Below are 17,199 nucleotides of genomic sequence, written 5' to 3' on the forward strand. Positions count from 1 at the left end.
GAGGATTTTATGGTATCTGATGCATATCAAAGCTGCGTACAGTATTGTGGTTGTATAACACATAACTCACCAATTCCATATTGGACAAAGCGTTGCCATTTTTAATATATTTTGTCAACTGTAGTTTCTGCCTCAATATGCTCCTCCACTTTGGTTAACTCTTTCCAGGAAACTGTAAAGTCTTTACACCACGTCACCTCACACACTCCTAGCTTTACCATACGTTTCTAATGAGAGGTCTGGCTGAACACACGACTGCAGTCTTCAATAAACTGACGTCTTGGTGAAGATCTTTTCACGTTGAGCCCTTTTTCGTAGTGCTAAGCTAACATTAGCTATTTTGCTCTCTGCTTTGATATGGCTTGATGATGATTCATCTCGTAACTGTTTCCATTGCAGTTCAAGTTAATTGCACCCTAAGTTAATACTTAGGGCTAAATACAACCAAAACAAACACACAGTCTAGTACTGGTGGGAGAAATGGCTTGTCGTCTTTTACCAAAGCCAAAAGAGAAAATATACTGCTGCTAAGTCTACTTTAAATCCATTTTTTGTTTGCATTTAGTGAGAAAGGAAGTTGCACTCATGCCTTTTTTAGAGGTTTTCATGTCATTTCCATCAGTGGTTCTTGGTCCAGCGCCACCACAAGCAAGGAGGGGAACAGGTGTGAAAGTGAACTGCAGCAGCAGAAATTTCACTTCACCGTTTAAAAGAAGTTGTTTTCTTCTTACACCTACAGTGTATGTAATGCTTTACATTTATTTTGATAGTCATAATCAGTGTCTTATCTGTGCTCAGCACATCTCATCAGGACTTCTGGGAATCAGAGCAAATTCTGCAGTGCTGGTCACACGACACTAACAAACCATGACCTGAAATAGACAATAATTTCCCCTTCTGCTATCAATACTAGTCTAAAGGGTGAAAAAATTTTTGGTTGTCAGACAAAACCCAGTTTGGGTAAATCAAAGTTCTGAGCTCAGTCTTTGAGCTTTCGGGATCAGTCAAAGGAATGCTTACTGAGTAGAAAAATAGTTTCTGGTCGTAACAGTTGGAATATCAAACACCATTTTGTGTGTCAGCATAAAACAAGAAAAAAAGTATTCTTATTTCATTAATTGTACACATATTTCAAAAAATGTGAATCAAAAAGCATTCATGTAAACACAAATGAAACGTCTGTCCAGTCAGCAGAATGCAGAGAGCAGCCGGCAAAAGCCTATATATATATTTTGTCCAGCCGAAAGCTGGAGGCTTAAATCCCTGTAGAGTGTAATGTGTGTGTGTTACTGTGTCACTTTTTCTTTCTTGAAGACTCCCTTGTCCCATCTTGTCCTCCCCCACCACACTGTCCTTCTCCTTGTCGTCTTTTTTACCTGCTGCTCACCCTGTCGTTTTGTCTCCGCAGTCACTGTATCCATCAGATTCTAGACAGTGTGTCTTACACCCACCAACATGACATAGTGCACAGGGACCTCAAGGTGTGTGTGTCTCATTGTGTCGTATCGTGTCCCTGCATTTACATGCTCGTGTCTCTGAAACATGCCTGTGATTTTAAAACAATCTGCCTGTGCCTGCTGTCTGTCTGTCTGTCTGTCTTCGTGAGCGTCTGCCTGTCTGCAGGGTTGTTTTTTTTTTTTTTTTTTTTTGCTTTTGGGATTCTTGTTGCACTACTATAAACCCAAATGATCAGTTCTTGTCGGTCCTGGCAACAGGACCCGCTGAGCCTCAGCGCAAAAGAGAGTGAGTATGCGTGAGACACCGTGTGTGTGTGTGAGAGAGAGAGAGAGGGTGTATAGGTAGGCATTTTCAAAAAGCAGAGGCTTGAAACTTGGAAGTCAAATGCGGCGCTGCGGCTGTTTGTGAATAAATCACTGTGAAAAAGGCAGGTTAGACTGATGGTCTCCTACGCAGAGCGGCGTCTCACTGTGTGTTGCCTGTCTGAGTTTTTCACAGGCAGGTTGTGTGTGTGTGTGTTGAGAGTGATCCTTCTCAGTGGGAATATGTGTGTGTATGTGTGTGTTGTTGGGGGATCGTGGTGGCTGACTGGACCCTCTGCATGAATGTGACCGAGATGAGATGTGCCTGAGTGTGTTTGGACTAACCTGCTCCCCCTGCTGTTTGCATGCAGTCATTGCATCCAGCAGATCCTGGAGGCCGTGCTCCACTGCCATCAGATGGGGGTGGTACACAGGGACCTCAAGGTGAGTCACCTGCAGGCGTGTGTAGGTGTGTGTCAGTGTGCGTCTCTCTGTGCTGCTTAGTTTTGAAATCAGGAAAAAAAAGGAGACGTGAACTGTGAACTACCGTTTTCAGTTCAGGAGAAGCGAGTCAGTTGTTGAACAAAGGAAGAGCATCTGTATACTTTCTAACTTTATTCAACTGAAGGAAAATTATTTATACTGGTGACCAGGCCTGTCGTGACAACAAAGTTTGCTGGACAATAAATTGTTACTTGAAATGATTGCAATAAACGATAATACTCTCGTTTTGATGCAGTTTTCTACTAATAAATTGAAAATGCCATAATAGTGCAAAACTATTGAACTTTAATTTTGTACAGAATAACACTCCATGCTGGAACTGGACGACATTTTAAATATCCAAAATAAAACACAACTAAAACCAGTAGAGAAAAAGGAAATAAAACCCACAAAAAACTGAAACCATTAATAAAAATGGATTATGAAGTCTCTGTAAATAAAATTACCCTCCAAAAATATTCAACAAAATGGAAATTCTCTCCTCAGGCTGCCACCTTATCATGGTGGAGGGGTTTGAGGGCCCCAATGATCCTAGGAGCTATGCTGTCTGGGGCTTTATGCCCCTGGTAGGGTCACCCAAGGCAGACAGGTCCTAGGTGAGGGACCAGACAAAGCGCAGCCCGAAGACCCCGATGATGAGAAACAACTTTGGACTTCGTGTTCCCTCCCCCAGACGCTGGTCACTGAGGCCCCACTCTGGAGCCAGGCCTGGAGGGGGGGCACGATGGCGAGCTCCTGGTGGCCGGGCTTTTACCCATGGAGCCCAGCTGGGCTCAGCCCAAAGAGGAAACATGGGTCCCCCCATTGGCTCCAGTGATGGGGGAGGAAGCCAGTCAGACCTGGCAGGCCCAAACGTGTTATAAGGGTCTGCTGGGAACATCTGGTGGAATCCCCTGTGAGACGGAGCTTTAACTCCCATCTCCGGCAGAACATGTTCAATGTTCTGCCGGAGGAGGTGGGGGGCATTGAGTCTGAATGGACCATGTTCCGTACCTCCATTGTCGAGGCGGCTTATCGGAGCTGTGGCCGCAAGTTTGTTGATGCCTGTCGTGGCGGCAACCCTCGAACTCGTTGGTGGACACCTTCGGTGAGGGATGCTGTCAGGCTGAAGAAGGAGTCCTATCGAGCCTTTTTGGCCTGTGGGACTCCGGAAGCAGCTGATGGTACCGGCGGGCGAAGCGGCATGCGGCTCGGGTGGTTGCTGAGGCAAAAACTCACCGTCCCACCGGGAGGAGGCCCCGGGGAAGACCCAGGACACGCAGGAGGGACTATGTCTCTCGGCTGGCCTGGGAATGCCTCGGGATTCCCCCGGAGGAGCTGGAAGAAGTGGCCGGGGAGAGGGAAGTCTGGGCCTCCCTTCTGAAGCTGCTACCCCCGCGACCCGACCTCGGATAAGCGGAAGAAAATGGATGGATGGATGGATGGATGGAAAGATGGATGGATGGATGGATGGGTTTTGGTTTGTCTGTAACCTCCACTTAATTGATCAATTACTAAATTAGTTGGCTATTATTTCAATAATTGATTCATCACGATTAATCTGATTAATCCTTTCAGCCCCAATCCTTATTTTAGGCTTTAAAACAGTTTTTTCCAGTCACATTTGCTTTGAATCTAAAACACCAAAAATACTCAACCAGGAGAGGATTTTTATTATTATTTTTGCTTAATAAACAGTAAAGAGCCATTCATACTCTGTTCAGAAGCCAGGAAATAGAGAAAAAAGCTTACATCCATTTTTTTTCCTACGCTGAACCGACCCCAGATAAAGCAGAAGAAAATGGATGGATGGATGGAAATTGAGCTCAAGTTATTTTGTCATGCGATTAATTGATCAGTTAATTCATTGCTTATTCCGACAGGCTTACTGATGAGTTCTGCTCATCAACAGTTCCACCGACACGTGTAATAAACATTTACTAAACATTTAGTCTCCTGTTGTTAAATCAACTTGATGAATTTTCATTTCTGAGTTAAAACCTCAACAGTTTTCCAGTTGACTGTACTCGGATTTTCAAGGAAGCCACTGAATCGTCATTTTCAAACTGAAGGAAGGGTCTGCATTTCCTTCAGAAGCGAAGTATGATGTTCAATCGATGTTCCAATGTCTGTCGTCGTGACAGCTTCAGGGTCGAATCACAAACTCGTACATTTGTGATTGGTACTTGTAATCTTCTGATTTCACGTGTGCGAGTTGAAAAACATGAAACAGACTCCTGCGCGTACATTTCATATTGACACCAACCTTACTCCATAAAACTACCAGCAGAAAATGAAATAAAAAGTGATGGTGAAATGAAAAGCAGACTCTCACTAAACCAGAAATCTGTACCAGTCGGTGACGGATGCTCATATTTCAGAAAGTTCTCACCTGCTGAAACTTTGCAGATTCTCTTCCTTCTTCCTTCCTTGTCCACCTTGTCTGACTGGTGCTGGATGTTGAGACGTGGTAAGTGTAGTGAACGTGTCCAACAGTCAGCATGTCTGCGCACGTCTCTGGGCCCGAATGCATGGAAATACAGATGTTGCCAACAATCTGAGTTATTGTGGATGCTCTTCACTATGCTGCATGTTTCCTACCAAATAGACTGTTTCCAAGACATCGTTCATTTTTAATAACGTGGGATTTTTTTTTCCAGCAGAGGACAAGCAAATGGAAATGTCATGTTACCATAGCAACACAGAGCCATAATTAAGGGCGTGTCAGTAAACTATCACATCCCTGTTGGACATGGGAGGAAATTTGTCAACAAGTTTTTAACAAGTTAGTCCGACAGTTTGCTTAGCAACCCGATAATAAAAAGTGTTCATTTAATAATCAAATTGTATACGCTGATGTCACATTTATTTTTAATGCGTGTCAAACCAACACATCACCAGCTGGAGGATGAACCGTGTTTTACATGGAAATATAAACGTTATAGACAGGGAAGGAACGCTGGGCCTTTGATTTGTGAAAGTTCACATGTTTTACAAACTCTGCTCGATGAGCTCCGTCATGTTACCATAGTAACCTCGTAACAACTTATTATCAGTTATCAGAAGGACTAGATTCTCTTTATCGGTCAGCTCTTTGCGTTACGGAAAGGAATATGAGTTATGTATTACAAAAATAGATTTATTTTGATTATTATAATAGTGGAAACTGAATTATTATTGGCGACATCTGGATCCTGAGTTAACCTGAGCAACCAAAGACGCAGTCAAAGTTTGTAGAACAGTGGTAACAAATAAATAGAACAGAAGAAATAGTGAGAGCAAAACACCAGTGTGAGTTCATAAGGTGAAGATTTATTTGGTTATTTGGTCAGTATAGAGCAGGAAGTCAGAAGAAAGAGAATGGAGACTTAATAAACCAGCACCATATGTAGGGATTTTAAAGCTCACTGTAGTTAGCCTGGTCTAGTTGTACCACACCACAATGAGTAATGCTCATTTGTGATAGAACCTAACTTTAAAAACAGCTGGAACTCAAGTCATTGTTAGCATTATTATTGTGATATTTACTGGCTCCGTGGCTGTGATATTATTACTGTGATATTCAGTTTCCTGTCCTTCACCAAAACAGATAATGGATGGAGAAAAGGAAATGACCAAATTTCATGATTGCCCTCTCTCTTTTCATTTAGCCTGGTATTCAAACTGACCAGTTCAGCGTCCCAGAAGCCCCTTCACTTTTTCCATATTTACGTTACACCCTGATTATACATTTAAACATTGAACATTTAAAAATAATAAGTACATAGGTATTCACTCCCTTTGCAGTTTCCCTCAGAATTAAGCTCAGATGTATAAGTTGTGGTTATACATCTCCGTTGTGATGTATATATCACAACGGAGATGAAATAGTGATTATACAGAAGATTATACAGTCAAAAATTAACACCAATATTTGGGATTATTATTATTTCTCTTATTTAGCCACAAGAGAAAACAATTGGGGTTCTTTTTCCATCATGTTAACTATTCAGTGATAAATGTTACAGTTTTAAACTACATATTTAATTAACAAACTAATTACTTATTCAGTTAACAAACTAAATATTTGTCTCCAGACTAAACATTTAGTTAGCAAGACAAATAAGCCAAATATTTAGTTGGCAAAGTAACTATTTAGCTGCAAATGAAATATGCAAACTAAATTAGCTAAAGATTTTAGTTTATAAACTAAATATTTAATCCAAACTAAAAATTTAGTTAGCCAGCTAAATGAGCTAAATATTTTTAACAAACCCTTTATTTAACTTCAAACTAAATATTTACCTAATTATAATATTTTTGCTTGATAAGTCACAGACGTAAAATATTAAAACTTTCACTTCGAAAAGTTGTAATATTTGGTTTAAAACTTTTAGAAGTAAATGAGTAAAATTGTGAAAATATGACCCTCATTTGTTTTCTGTTATTACAGGATAAATAAACCAAAAATATTGCTATTCATTTTTCATTGTATAACTTCACGATCCCAAACATTTGCATCTGATTCCCACTGGGGTGTTTGTTGGTGAGTTGTCATATATAGTCAGATTCCAGAAATTAAAACGTCTTCCAATAAAACCAAAAGTTTGCACGAAAATTTAGCTTCGACGCTACAGAGGAAGCACAGGGTGAGAGTAGAAAGGAACAATTTCCTTTAAACAGAAACCTCCTCAATGAGGAGTGCTCCAGTTGGAGGTAAACACACAGCTAGCTGCTCCTCTTTAGGCAGATTACTGTTTGATTCATCGGATCAGTCAGTGTGTCTTTCCTCGGTCTCATCATTAACTCAGCATCAGAACAGCACAGACACCACTACCTCAAACAGACAAGCTGTCCTCTGTCGTCCTGAATTAAAAGAAAACAGCAAAAAGGCTTTAAACTCCATCTGTCAGTCTGCAACGTCCACAGCTATTATTAATCTTCACAGATTCCTTTGCTTTTCCTTTGCTTCTGAAAACAATAAGGGAGCAGGAGTTTTGGGGCGCAAGGGTCAGATTGGGATAGTTTTTATCAATGTTAATGTGTTGTTTTTAATTATACAACTGAAAATATTTAAAATTTTTGAATCAGGTTTTACACACTGGAAGAAATCAAAAGAACAGACCTGCAAAACAAACATGGAGGCGTTTTATAGGCATGAAGGACATAAATAGCTCATGTTTTGGTGTAAAAGCAGAGACCAGAAAAAGAGGAAATGACAAAGAAAGACTAAAATACACAGAAATAATACAAAAGACACAGTGGACACAACGACGCACCGCTGCATTATGTAACAATGTAATGAAATCACTGCGTCACCTGCGTCATGCAATAATCAACGCAAAATGTAATAAAACCCCTGAATGCATTTTGAATCATTTTGCCTCGTAGCTCAGGGTTCAGACTGAGTCTGAAAAGGAGACTAAACAATCAAAAGTTTGGCGTTTAGTCACCAAAATTAAAATTTAAATTCATATATGGGATCTACACCATGACTGTTATTAGAAGTACAACAATTAGGATGAACACAATATCACTTTACATAATGCGCTATTTATTACATTACCACTTCTAAAAATGAAAAATAAATAAGAGGTGGCTTCTGAAGGCAGTTGGTTGCCATAAAATGTGCTGAAATGTTGAAATTCACACTAAACATTGTGGCTATGGTGACAGAATGTGAAAAAGTCCGTTCTCCACCGAGCCACGTTGAATTCTTCAGATTGTTGATCTCTTCAGGCGTTGTGGAGTTTTTCCTTCCTGACCCCGGTCGCCGGTCAAAGCAGACTGCTTTGCTCAGATCCCAGACGGGCTCTGTTAACAAAACCAGCGTTCTGCTCCACGCTGCAGTACTGATGGGACTGTTTGTCTGTGGTGTTTGTTGCGCCTGCAGCCGGAGAACCTGCTGCTGGCCAGCAAGTGTAAGAACGCAGCTGTGAAGCTGGCTGACTTTGGACTGGCTATAGAGGTTCAAGGAGACCAGCAGGCTTGGTTTGGTAAGTTACACACACACACACACACACACACACACACACACACACCCACGCCCACACACACACACATATATACAAATCATCCAAAAGGGTGAAGTCATACAACCACAGGTTTATATTTCATAAATAGCTGCGTTTCCATTACAAATGTGTGCAATTCGTTGTCTATATTCTACTAATATCAATAAAACACAATTTCACAATTGCTGCGTTTCCATTAAATAAGAAGTTAATTTAATTCACATGTGAATAAGCTCATTCATGCGGAAAGTCACTAATGAGCAGTTAGCTGTTAAATGTTGCAGCTTTTAAGAAATATCTACAGAAACTGCATTTAAACATAAACGTCTTGTGGCATTTTTATTTCATCTAATTTCATCATAAACGAAATATGGAAACTTGCATGCATGTTTGAGAAATCCTTTAATCTCCATGGCAACCATTCAGGCGTGTGGGTGAGCGTAGCTCCGCCTGCTAGGACCAAGCTCCTCCTCTGAGCACTTTTTCTTCCGCTCCTCTTAACAAATGATCCAGTTGGATCTTCTATTTTCCGCAGCATTTTTCCCATATATTACCTAAAGAATAATAAGAACGAATTTTAAAACAAAGTTGGCGGTTTTCTGTTCAGGAAGCAAACGTAAATGGGTTACAGAGATGAAAAGTGCTTGCACGAACTGAAACAAGTGCTCTACATGTCCTCCTGTCGGTCCGGAGCCAAGGCACAGATGCATAAAGAGGCTGCGCCAAAGTAAAAGCTCTGCCTGGATGTCATCTATTTTTGAACAGCACTCACTGCTGTGATTATCTGAAGCATTTCTTAGCTGCAGTGGAAAACCTGCTGTGGACATGTTTATTAATATTACTTTTTTGTTTTTTTATTTTCTACCCAATTCATCACCGGTCCTCTCTGTATTAAAACATTGAAAGCTGGCCTTTTCTGTAGACGGGTGGAAAGTCCCACTTTTCTAATCTCTCCTCCGTCAAATATAGCTGCCAGCAAACTGATTAAGATGTCTTCGTCCGCCATCTCCAAATCCGCTCAGCGCCGAGACGAGCCAGACGAAATCCAGACGTGTCAATATTTGAGGTTAAAGTAAAACAGTTTCCGCCGATTGATCCAGCGGAGGCAGGAAGCTGGAGTTGTAATGCTGCCGGTGGGTGGAGGGAACTCATTAAGTCTCACCAGGAACAGTTTGCCTCTGAGAGCGAAGGCAGCCAGATCGTTTAATCTTTAAAGATAAGTCGGCGGCAGAAAGGTTCCAGCTCTGGAGGAATGGAGCGCAATCCCAGTTAAACACCGGAAAGAAGGAGAGTCCTAAATACGATTTATTTAATAGTCCCCAGGTGAAACTGTCGCGCAAGTCAAAGGGATAATGATGTGGTTCAGTTGTGATTGTGTAATTTAATCAACTTAATATATTATTAAATAAATTCATTTAGAAATTTATGTAAATACAGAAAAAATGGAGACAGAATCAGAAACCAATCTTTACCGTTTAATCTCCAGTACTTGTTTTTAGTTCATACTACAATTAGCTACAGGTGAAGGTTTTGCACACTTGTACCTGTTTCACTTAAAGGGGCATTAATATGTTAACATACCCGGTGTGTTGCCTTGACACTTTCATGCATGTGAGTCACAAACATCTGCCCCGCGACTCCTCCCACTCAACTCCTTCAAATTAGCCTGCAGCAATTAGCAAACAGCTGGTGGAATGTCACAGAGTCTGGATGAAGAGTGGAGAGGACCAGAACCCACTTGGGTTGAAGTCCAGAGTGACGTGTCCACAGTCAGTGATGGTTTGGGTCACCATGTCATCTGCTGGTTCAGGTCCACTGGCTTCTGAAGTCCAGTCAACACTGCCGTCTACCAGGACATTCTGGAGCACTTCATGATTCCCTCTGCTGATGAGCTGAATGGAGATGATTTGATTTTCCAGCAGGACCTGGCACCAATCAACAATGCCAAAGGTACCAAGAGCTGCTTCAGTGACCATGTTCCTGTTCCTGATTGGCCAGCAAATTACCCTGACCTTTAGAGAATCTATGGACTGTTGCCAAGAGGAAGATGAGAGACACCAGACCCAACAAGAGAGATGACCTTCAGGCAGCTGTCAAAGCAGCCTGGGCGTCCATTACACCTACGCAGAACCACAGGCTGATCGCCTCCATGCCACGTGGAACCGGATGCAGAAATTCATGAAGCTAAGATTCTATTGTCTCTAAATGTTGTTCTGACTCATTTTGACAAGGAGTCATCTACCTGTAAATGTTTTTATTAAGGAATCTTTGAGCTGGTTTATGTGTGGCGGCGTTAACTCTATGTTCTGTGAATCTCAATAAAAATGAACCATTTCACTTTACCGAGATGACTGACATTTTTCACTTTTATGCAATATCCTAATCATTTGAGATGAACATGTAAGAAGTATCTCCTGCATAAAAAAACCTGCTCTTCATCTAAAACGAAGTCTTAATGCTAAGAATGTGCATCCTACTTTCCCTTTGTTTCTGTTTGCAGGCTTTGCAGGAACTCCTGGCTACTTGTCCCCAGAAGTACTGAGGAAGGAGGCGTACGGTAAACCTGTAGATATCTGGGCATGTGGTAAGCTCTATGTTTACGTCGTCATGCTTGCCGCCTCCTTGTTCTCTAGCCCGTCACTCTAGACAGATGTATTCCTGTGTGTAGGCGTCATCCTTTACATTCTTTTGGTTGGGTACCCTCCGTTCTGGGACGAAGACCAGCACAAGCTCTACCAGCAGATCAAAGCCGGAGCGTACGATGTGAGCTTGTTTGTTCCTTCGCTTTTCTCTGACTTGAGATGGAAAAAATATCGCTGCTTACATATTTGTTGAATGTGTGTGTGTGTGTGTATGTATGTATGGGTTTGATTAGTTTCCCTCTCCAGAGTGGGACACGGTGACTCCTGAAGCTAAAAATCTAATCAACCAGATGCTGACTATCAACCCTGCCAAGAGAATCACTGCCCAAGAGGCTCTGAAGCACCCGTGGGTCTGCGTAAGTGGCGTTCGCACATCCAGAACCCTGCTGCTGCTGCTGATAGAAAACAATATTTCGTCGCCTCCACTTTGACTAATTTGTAAAGGCCTAATTGGGAGTCTCAGAAAATCTGATGGAAGCTGCCAAGTCTTCCCACCATCTGTTCCCAAACACGCAATCTATTCCTGACTGGAGCAGATACCAGGCCCGGCTTTCTCTGGACAATTAGTGTCAAAGAAATACAATAGTGTGACTTCTCTCTGAGAAGGTATTGAAAGGTATTACATTCAAGGTATTGCGCAGTTGAAACTTGATATTTACACATATTGTATGAAAGAAGGCATTCTAACAATGAATCAGACTAAACTTTTTCTGATTTAGGTCAGTCAAGATTACCCAAATAATTTTTGTTTGCCAAATGTCAGAGTAATGAGTGAAAGACGTCTTAGATATTTTTGATACTCAGAAATGAGCCTGTGAACAATTTTGGGAAGCCCAGATGAAGGTTTTGTAAGCAAACCTATGTTTCAGTTTGGTTGGAGTGAACTCTGGTGCAGTTTGAAATTATATGTGATTGCCAGCTGGACCGCAGACCATCCAAAAGCAGGAAGACAACTAGAGGGCAGGGCATTCTGGGCAAATACAACCAAAACAAACGAGCTAGTCTAGAAATGACTCGTGGTCTTTTACCAAAGAGAAGTCCCACAACTGCTAAAATTTCACGCCACTCCATTTTTGTTTAGATTTTGTGAAAAAGGAAGTTGCGCTCAGTGTCTTCGTCAGAGGTTTTTGTGTCGTTTCCTTCAGTAGCGCTTGGTGCAGTGCCTCTACAGGCAAGGAGGGGAACAGGTTTTTCAAAGCGTTTGGTTGATTCGTCAGTGCAGTGTGACGAAGATGGTACAAATGTTGCTGTTTTGGTCCCCAATTTAACTGAAGCAACCAGACTATCAGGTGGGAAAACAACCGTAGAGTTCAAGATGGGACGGAATTTCTTGTTAAGCAAAATGAAGTCTTTGTAGGAAGAACTCACTTCTTCTATTTGACTCTGAGCAGCTTTGAGATTCTGCTGCAAACAGCGGCTTCCTGAAGTCAAACATCGCCCCTCGGATAATTTATGCCTTTGTAGTTCAGTTTGCTGTGTTTACCGGCGCCTGGCTCGGCTCCACAACCTCGCAAAGCACTCAAAATACTTTGGCCGAAATCCACGAAGAGCAACGTGAATCTGTTTAGGCCTGGTACCTCGGGAGCCTCAGAATCAACAAAATGTGTTGTGTAAAGCAGAGGCTCTCCTGCAGCTTCTGCCCACATAAATCTGTCAGTGCCAAAGCTGCTCTGCTGTGATGTTTTATTTTCAGCATCTCTCTCTCTCTGTCTCTCTCCCCACAGCAACGCTCAACGGTGGCCTCCATGATGCACAGACAGGAGACGGTCGAGTGCTTGAAGAAGTTTAACGCCAGGCGGAAACTTAAGGTGTGAAAAAACTAAATAGGTCATGAAGACATTTTGTTTCTTCTTCTATTGCTCTACGTTTTGTTTTACAAACTCAGCAGCATTATAGAAATAGAGATCAGCAAAGTGACAGGCAATAAAGGCAAGTAGATTCACACAATGACAATAATATGCAACGTATAAGAACAGAATAAAGATCTATATGCTGTATAGTAAGGGCAAAATTTCAGCATAAATACTGTGCAGTTATAAAAGAAATAGTGTACTCCAGTCTAAAGAAATTTGCAAATGAGTAGGTTCATTTTAATTTCAAAATATGCAAAATCAGCATGTGTATTTAAGCATTCAAAAGAAATGATTATTTCTAATATCTTAGCAATAACACATGAAGAAATACATTTTATCTTCAGGAAACAGGAACCATAGTGTTTCACTTGATGACTCGACCATGAATCATCAAAGTAAGATGGAGATTAGTTTTATCCAGAGTGATTTGATCACAAATACAGCTTTCCTTCACATATTTTTTCAATGGGAAGCATTGAAAAAAAATCTCATTTGGGCCTGAAACTCTTCAAAAAAGTCAGATTTTCCTTTTTTCAAAAATCCCTTCAAAATAAAAAAGAAAAAAAGGTTTGGGAAGGAATTTCCAGTGGAGAAAATGTGGAAGAGAGTGTGAGTCCTGGGAGTCTGTTTCCCCGGAGACAGAGGTGCGACTACTTTAAAAGAAGCGGTTTCACAATAATGGTTCAAAGTTCAGTATAAAAGTCCACAGAATTTTCTAGGCTATGAATTCACAAAAAGCCTGGCTAGACAGACAGAAGCCACCTTTCTCTTTTTGCATAAGAGCAAATATTGACAATTTGTCACAACTATTTCTGTATTAGCACTTCAAAATTGGTCATTTTAATTGCAAAAAAAAAATCACAAAAATTATAAAATCCTGATAAGACTGATTAATGTGAAAAGATATTCAATATTATTTAACTTTAAGAAGTACTTAGTGAATGCAGATACGGCTATTTATTAATATTTTATTTTATGTAACAGTTTCTTGATGGGTTTTATCTAAGGATGTACCGATAAATCGGCCCTGGTTTCCTTAATATTGCTGATCGGTGATCGACCCATACTTACACGTGAGGCCGATCTTATCCACCGATCTTATCTGCCTCAGTAGTCATCCCACTGTTACCAACTCAGCGACTTTCTTGCTTAATTTAGCAACATTTCAGACAAAAAGATATATTTAAAAAATCAGTATCAGCCAAAATCGGAATCGGTAGGTCAGGCTTTTTAAAGATCGGTAATCTGGAATCAGCCAGAAAAACTGCAATCGGTGCACTCCTAGTTTTATCAATACATTCTGCTGCTACCGGCCATTTTGAGAACATCCATAAACTAGACATGGTCCAGAATGAAAATGAGTTTGAATCTGCAGCGTTACACGCCTGATTCAGACATGAACCCTGTTCACTCGTGTGTTTGTTTGGCCTCATGATAATGCTGCTCTCTCTCTCTCTCTCTCTCTCTCTCTCTCACTCTCTTTCTGTCTAACCAAAGGGAGCCATCTTAACCACCATGCTCGTCTCCAGGAACTTCTCTGGTAAGAACTGTGCTCTGATCAGACGGGTGACATGCCATCTGTCCTTCATACACAAGCACACCCACACTAAAGTTCACACTCATTTATGCATATGATGGCAAAGTACAGAAGAAATGTGAAAAATCTCTCCAAGCATGGCAGAGAAAGCCGAAGAAAAACCATACAGTTCATCCCGTTCAGTTTTAGCTCCCTACAGTTTAGCTCCCTACTAAACATGTCTTAATTACAATAGACCATTACGTGTGATGTGTTGCAGTTGTGCTGGTAGAGAAAACCTCGTTCAGGAACTGCAGCTAATGAATTTTATGACCACTTACTCAGCCAAATGAGGAGAAAAAGAAGTTCCCTTTATTGCAGGTTTAATCAGAGATCAGCCTCTGCTTCGGAGTTCAGTCAGCACACAGACACGTACGATCTGACGCACCAAGAAGATGGCAACAGGTGTGAGGAACAAACATGTGAAATGTTAACTTCTGTCTGATGAGTCCAGAACCTAAAGCCTCACCAGCATCTAAAAAGTGTGGTGTGGATTTGTGTTTAGCTTCCTAGTAAAAAAACCCAAACAAACTTATATTTCTGCTGCAGTTAAAGACTGAATCTTGTCACTCAAACGCATTCATATTGGACCTGCTTTCAAGTCTTGGCAGATTATAAATATTTTTGAGTGTGTAGTTTCACTTGGCCATTCTAACACACAGACATGCTTAAAAACTGCTTTTTAAAAAGTTGTTTTCGTTTTTACATATTTGTTAAAATTGTCACTCTGTCGTGACAGTGAAATGTGAGACAGACAATCTGCGAAAAGACCAATCTCCTCCATGTCTTCCCTCACTGCTAAATGTGCTAATGGTGGAGAAACAACTTACCGTTACAGTAAAGCCGTTTATCTGCCATGCTAACTAGCCCTAGCATTCAGGACAGGCTCTATTAGCCGCATAGCGGCAGAGTAGAACAGCGCCAAGCGGAGAGGCAGAGGGAGATGATGAGCAGCGCCACATGTAGGGTGATTGACAGCGCCAAGACCCACCTCCTGGCTCTGATTGGTTGTTTCTGGTTAGCATTGGGAGAAAGCAGAATAGATTGGTTATTTTCACAGATGATCTGTCTCATAACAATCATAATATGATGACAGTTTTAACAAAAAAAAAATTTTTTTTCATAAAAGTGACACACTGCAGCTTTAAATCGAACTCGGGGGTCTACAACCTGTGGCTCACAATGACTCTTGAACACTTAAAAATGATAGAGAACCAACTGATATTTCTTAAATAAAATTGCATTAAATAAATTAACATTTGTGGTTGTATCATGGAAAAATGTGAAGTTCAGGATGGTATGAATATTTTGGCAAAGCACTGCATGCCCTGTAATAAAGTATCAATTCTTACTCAAGTAGAAGACCCTGAAGTTCATGCAGTTCCTGGTTTTCTCTTGTCCAATAGTCTCGTCTCTCTCCGTTGTGTTTCAGTGGGTCGACAGACCACAGCTCCGGCTGCCGTCAGTGGGGTGGCGGGAACCACCGCTGGAATCGTGGAACAAGGTGACCCCGCTTCCTCCTGTCCCTCTGGGTTGGAAAATCCTTAAACTGATTCAGTTACATGAAAATCTGCACATCGCTCACACTCCTTGCTCGTTTTAATCTCTCTCTCTCTCGCTCTGTTCACCTTTAACGCACCTTAAATACCTGCCAAGGTAAGCAGCTTCATCGCTCCTCTGTTGCTGCGTTTCCAACCTTTGTCAAAAATTTTGACAAAGGTTGAACCCGCCACCACTTCCTGTCGTCGTCTTCTTCGTGGTTTGAGCCAGTGGTGACATCCGGTTATTGATCACGTGACTGGTGCGATGCCAAAAAGTGTTTCCATTTCAGTTTTGCGAAGTAAACTAATTTCGATACAACCCTCCCCCCCCCAAAAAAATAAATAAATCATCCTATCGCCAAAACTTTAAGTCAAAAAACGAGTTATTTTATTTTTTCAAAATTAGAGTGTTTCCATTAAGCAAATTTATTTTCGAAATGTCAATTTGCGCAGTCATATGGTTAATGGAAACGCAGCTCGTGAGAAGAGGGTATTAATTTTCATCTCTTCTTCTGTGGTAATAAGAATCAGGAGTGCATGCAGTATTTAGAATATGAGGGGGGGAGAGAAAGAGAGACTGGCCGCGGTGGGAGGGTTAGCTTCACGCAGAGCTGTAGCGTCGCTCCGATGAGGGATTAATGTCGGCGCTGCGGCTCCTCGTCTCGTTTTTAACATCTCAGAAAGTATCCCAGCTCTCTGTGTTTCCTGGCTCTGGTCAATGAACCGCAGTAATCCATCCTGCTGTTGAGATTAACCGACCCATTATCGTTTACCTGCAGCTCTATTCCACTTCCTCCACAGCTCCATTCCTAATCCCCCCTGCGTGGAGCGGTGGCTGTGTGTGCATCTCTGTGTTTGGATTATATGGAGAATTAGACTTTTTAAAATTTTTTTTCATTCCCTCCTCCCCTCATGGCTGACGCCCTCTGCTTATCTGATGCTCCGAACAGCGAATCAGGGTTCGGAAGTGCCAGTTTTTAATGTTTCCCACTGAACAAAAGGGAATGTTTTTGATCAGTTTTACATTAACTTGTAATAATTCCAGCTTGCTTTCAAGCAGGTGGTGTTTTTTCTCATTTATTTTTTTCATTTTTTGCAATGCTTGCATGCATGAATAACCGTGCGTGTGTGTTGTGTGTGAGCAGATTTTTCGGAGTGGTGGTGGTCTGAACGTTTGCTATGATGTGTACTCTTCCGTCTGAGGGTGTGTCGTTCTGCCTCTCCGCAGCAGCCAAGAGTCTCCTCAACAAGAAGGCAGAGGTCAAGGTAGGCCAGGTCCAGTTTTTATCCGCTCCGTCTCTGTTTTGTTCCATATTTATTTATTTATTTATTTTTAATTCATGGCAAACTT

General features: G+C 41.4%; 1 protein-coding gene across 5 annotated transcripts in view; it reads left to right on the top strand.

Annotated features, from left to right (window-relative positions):
* camk2b2 (calcium/calmodulin-dependent protein kinase (CaM kinase) II beta 2) overlaps window positions 1–17,199 on the top strand; it is a 51,754-nt gene that overhangs the window by 15,848 nt on the left and 18,707 nt on the right. For 2 of the 5 annotated variants that reach the window (XM_028025501.1, XM_028025504.1), the window contains exons 6-14: window positions 2,132–2,204; window positions 8,116–8,218; window positions 10,737–10,820; window positions 10,905–10,999; window positions 11,112–11,234; window positions 12,603–12,686; window positions 14,229–14,271; window positions 15,740–15,811; window positions 17,077–17,114. In XM_028025501.1, coding sequence (XP_027881302.1) covers window positions 2,132–2,204; window positions 8,116–8,218; window positions 10,737–10,820; window positions 10,905–10,999; window positions 11,112–11,234; window positions 12,603–12,686; window positions 14,229–14,271; window positions 15,740–15,811; window positions 17,077–17,114 — 715 coding nt within the window. Of the gene's footprint in view, window positions 1–1,408; window positions 1,482–2,131; window positions 2,205–8,115; window positions 8,219–10,736; window positions 10,821–10,904; window positions 11,000–11,111; window positions 11,235–12,602; window positions 12,687–14,228; window positions 14,272–15,739; window positions 15,812–17,076; window positions 17,115–17,199 lie in introns of all 5 variants that reach the window. The other 3 variants (XM_028025503.1, XM_028025505.1, XM_028025502.1) reach the window with 2 other exon arrangements.

The sequence above is a fragment of the Xiphophorus couchianus genome, chromosome 8, assembly GCF_001444195.1.
Source record: "Xiphophorus couchianus chromosome 8, X_couchianus-1.0, whole genome shotgun sequence".
Taxonomy (NCBI): Eukaryota; Metazoa; Chordata; class Actinopteri; order Cyprinodontiformes; family Poeciliidae; genus Xiphophorus; species Xiphophorus couchianus.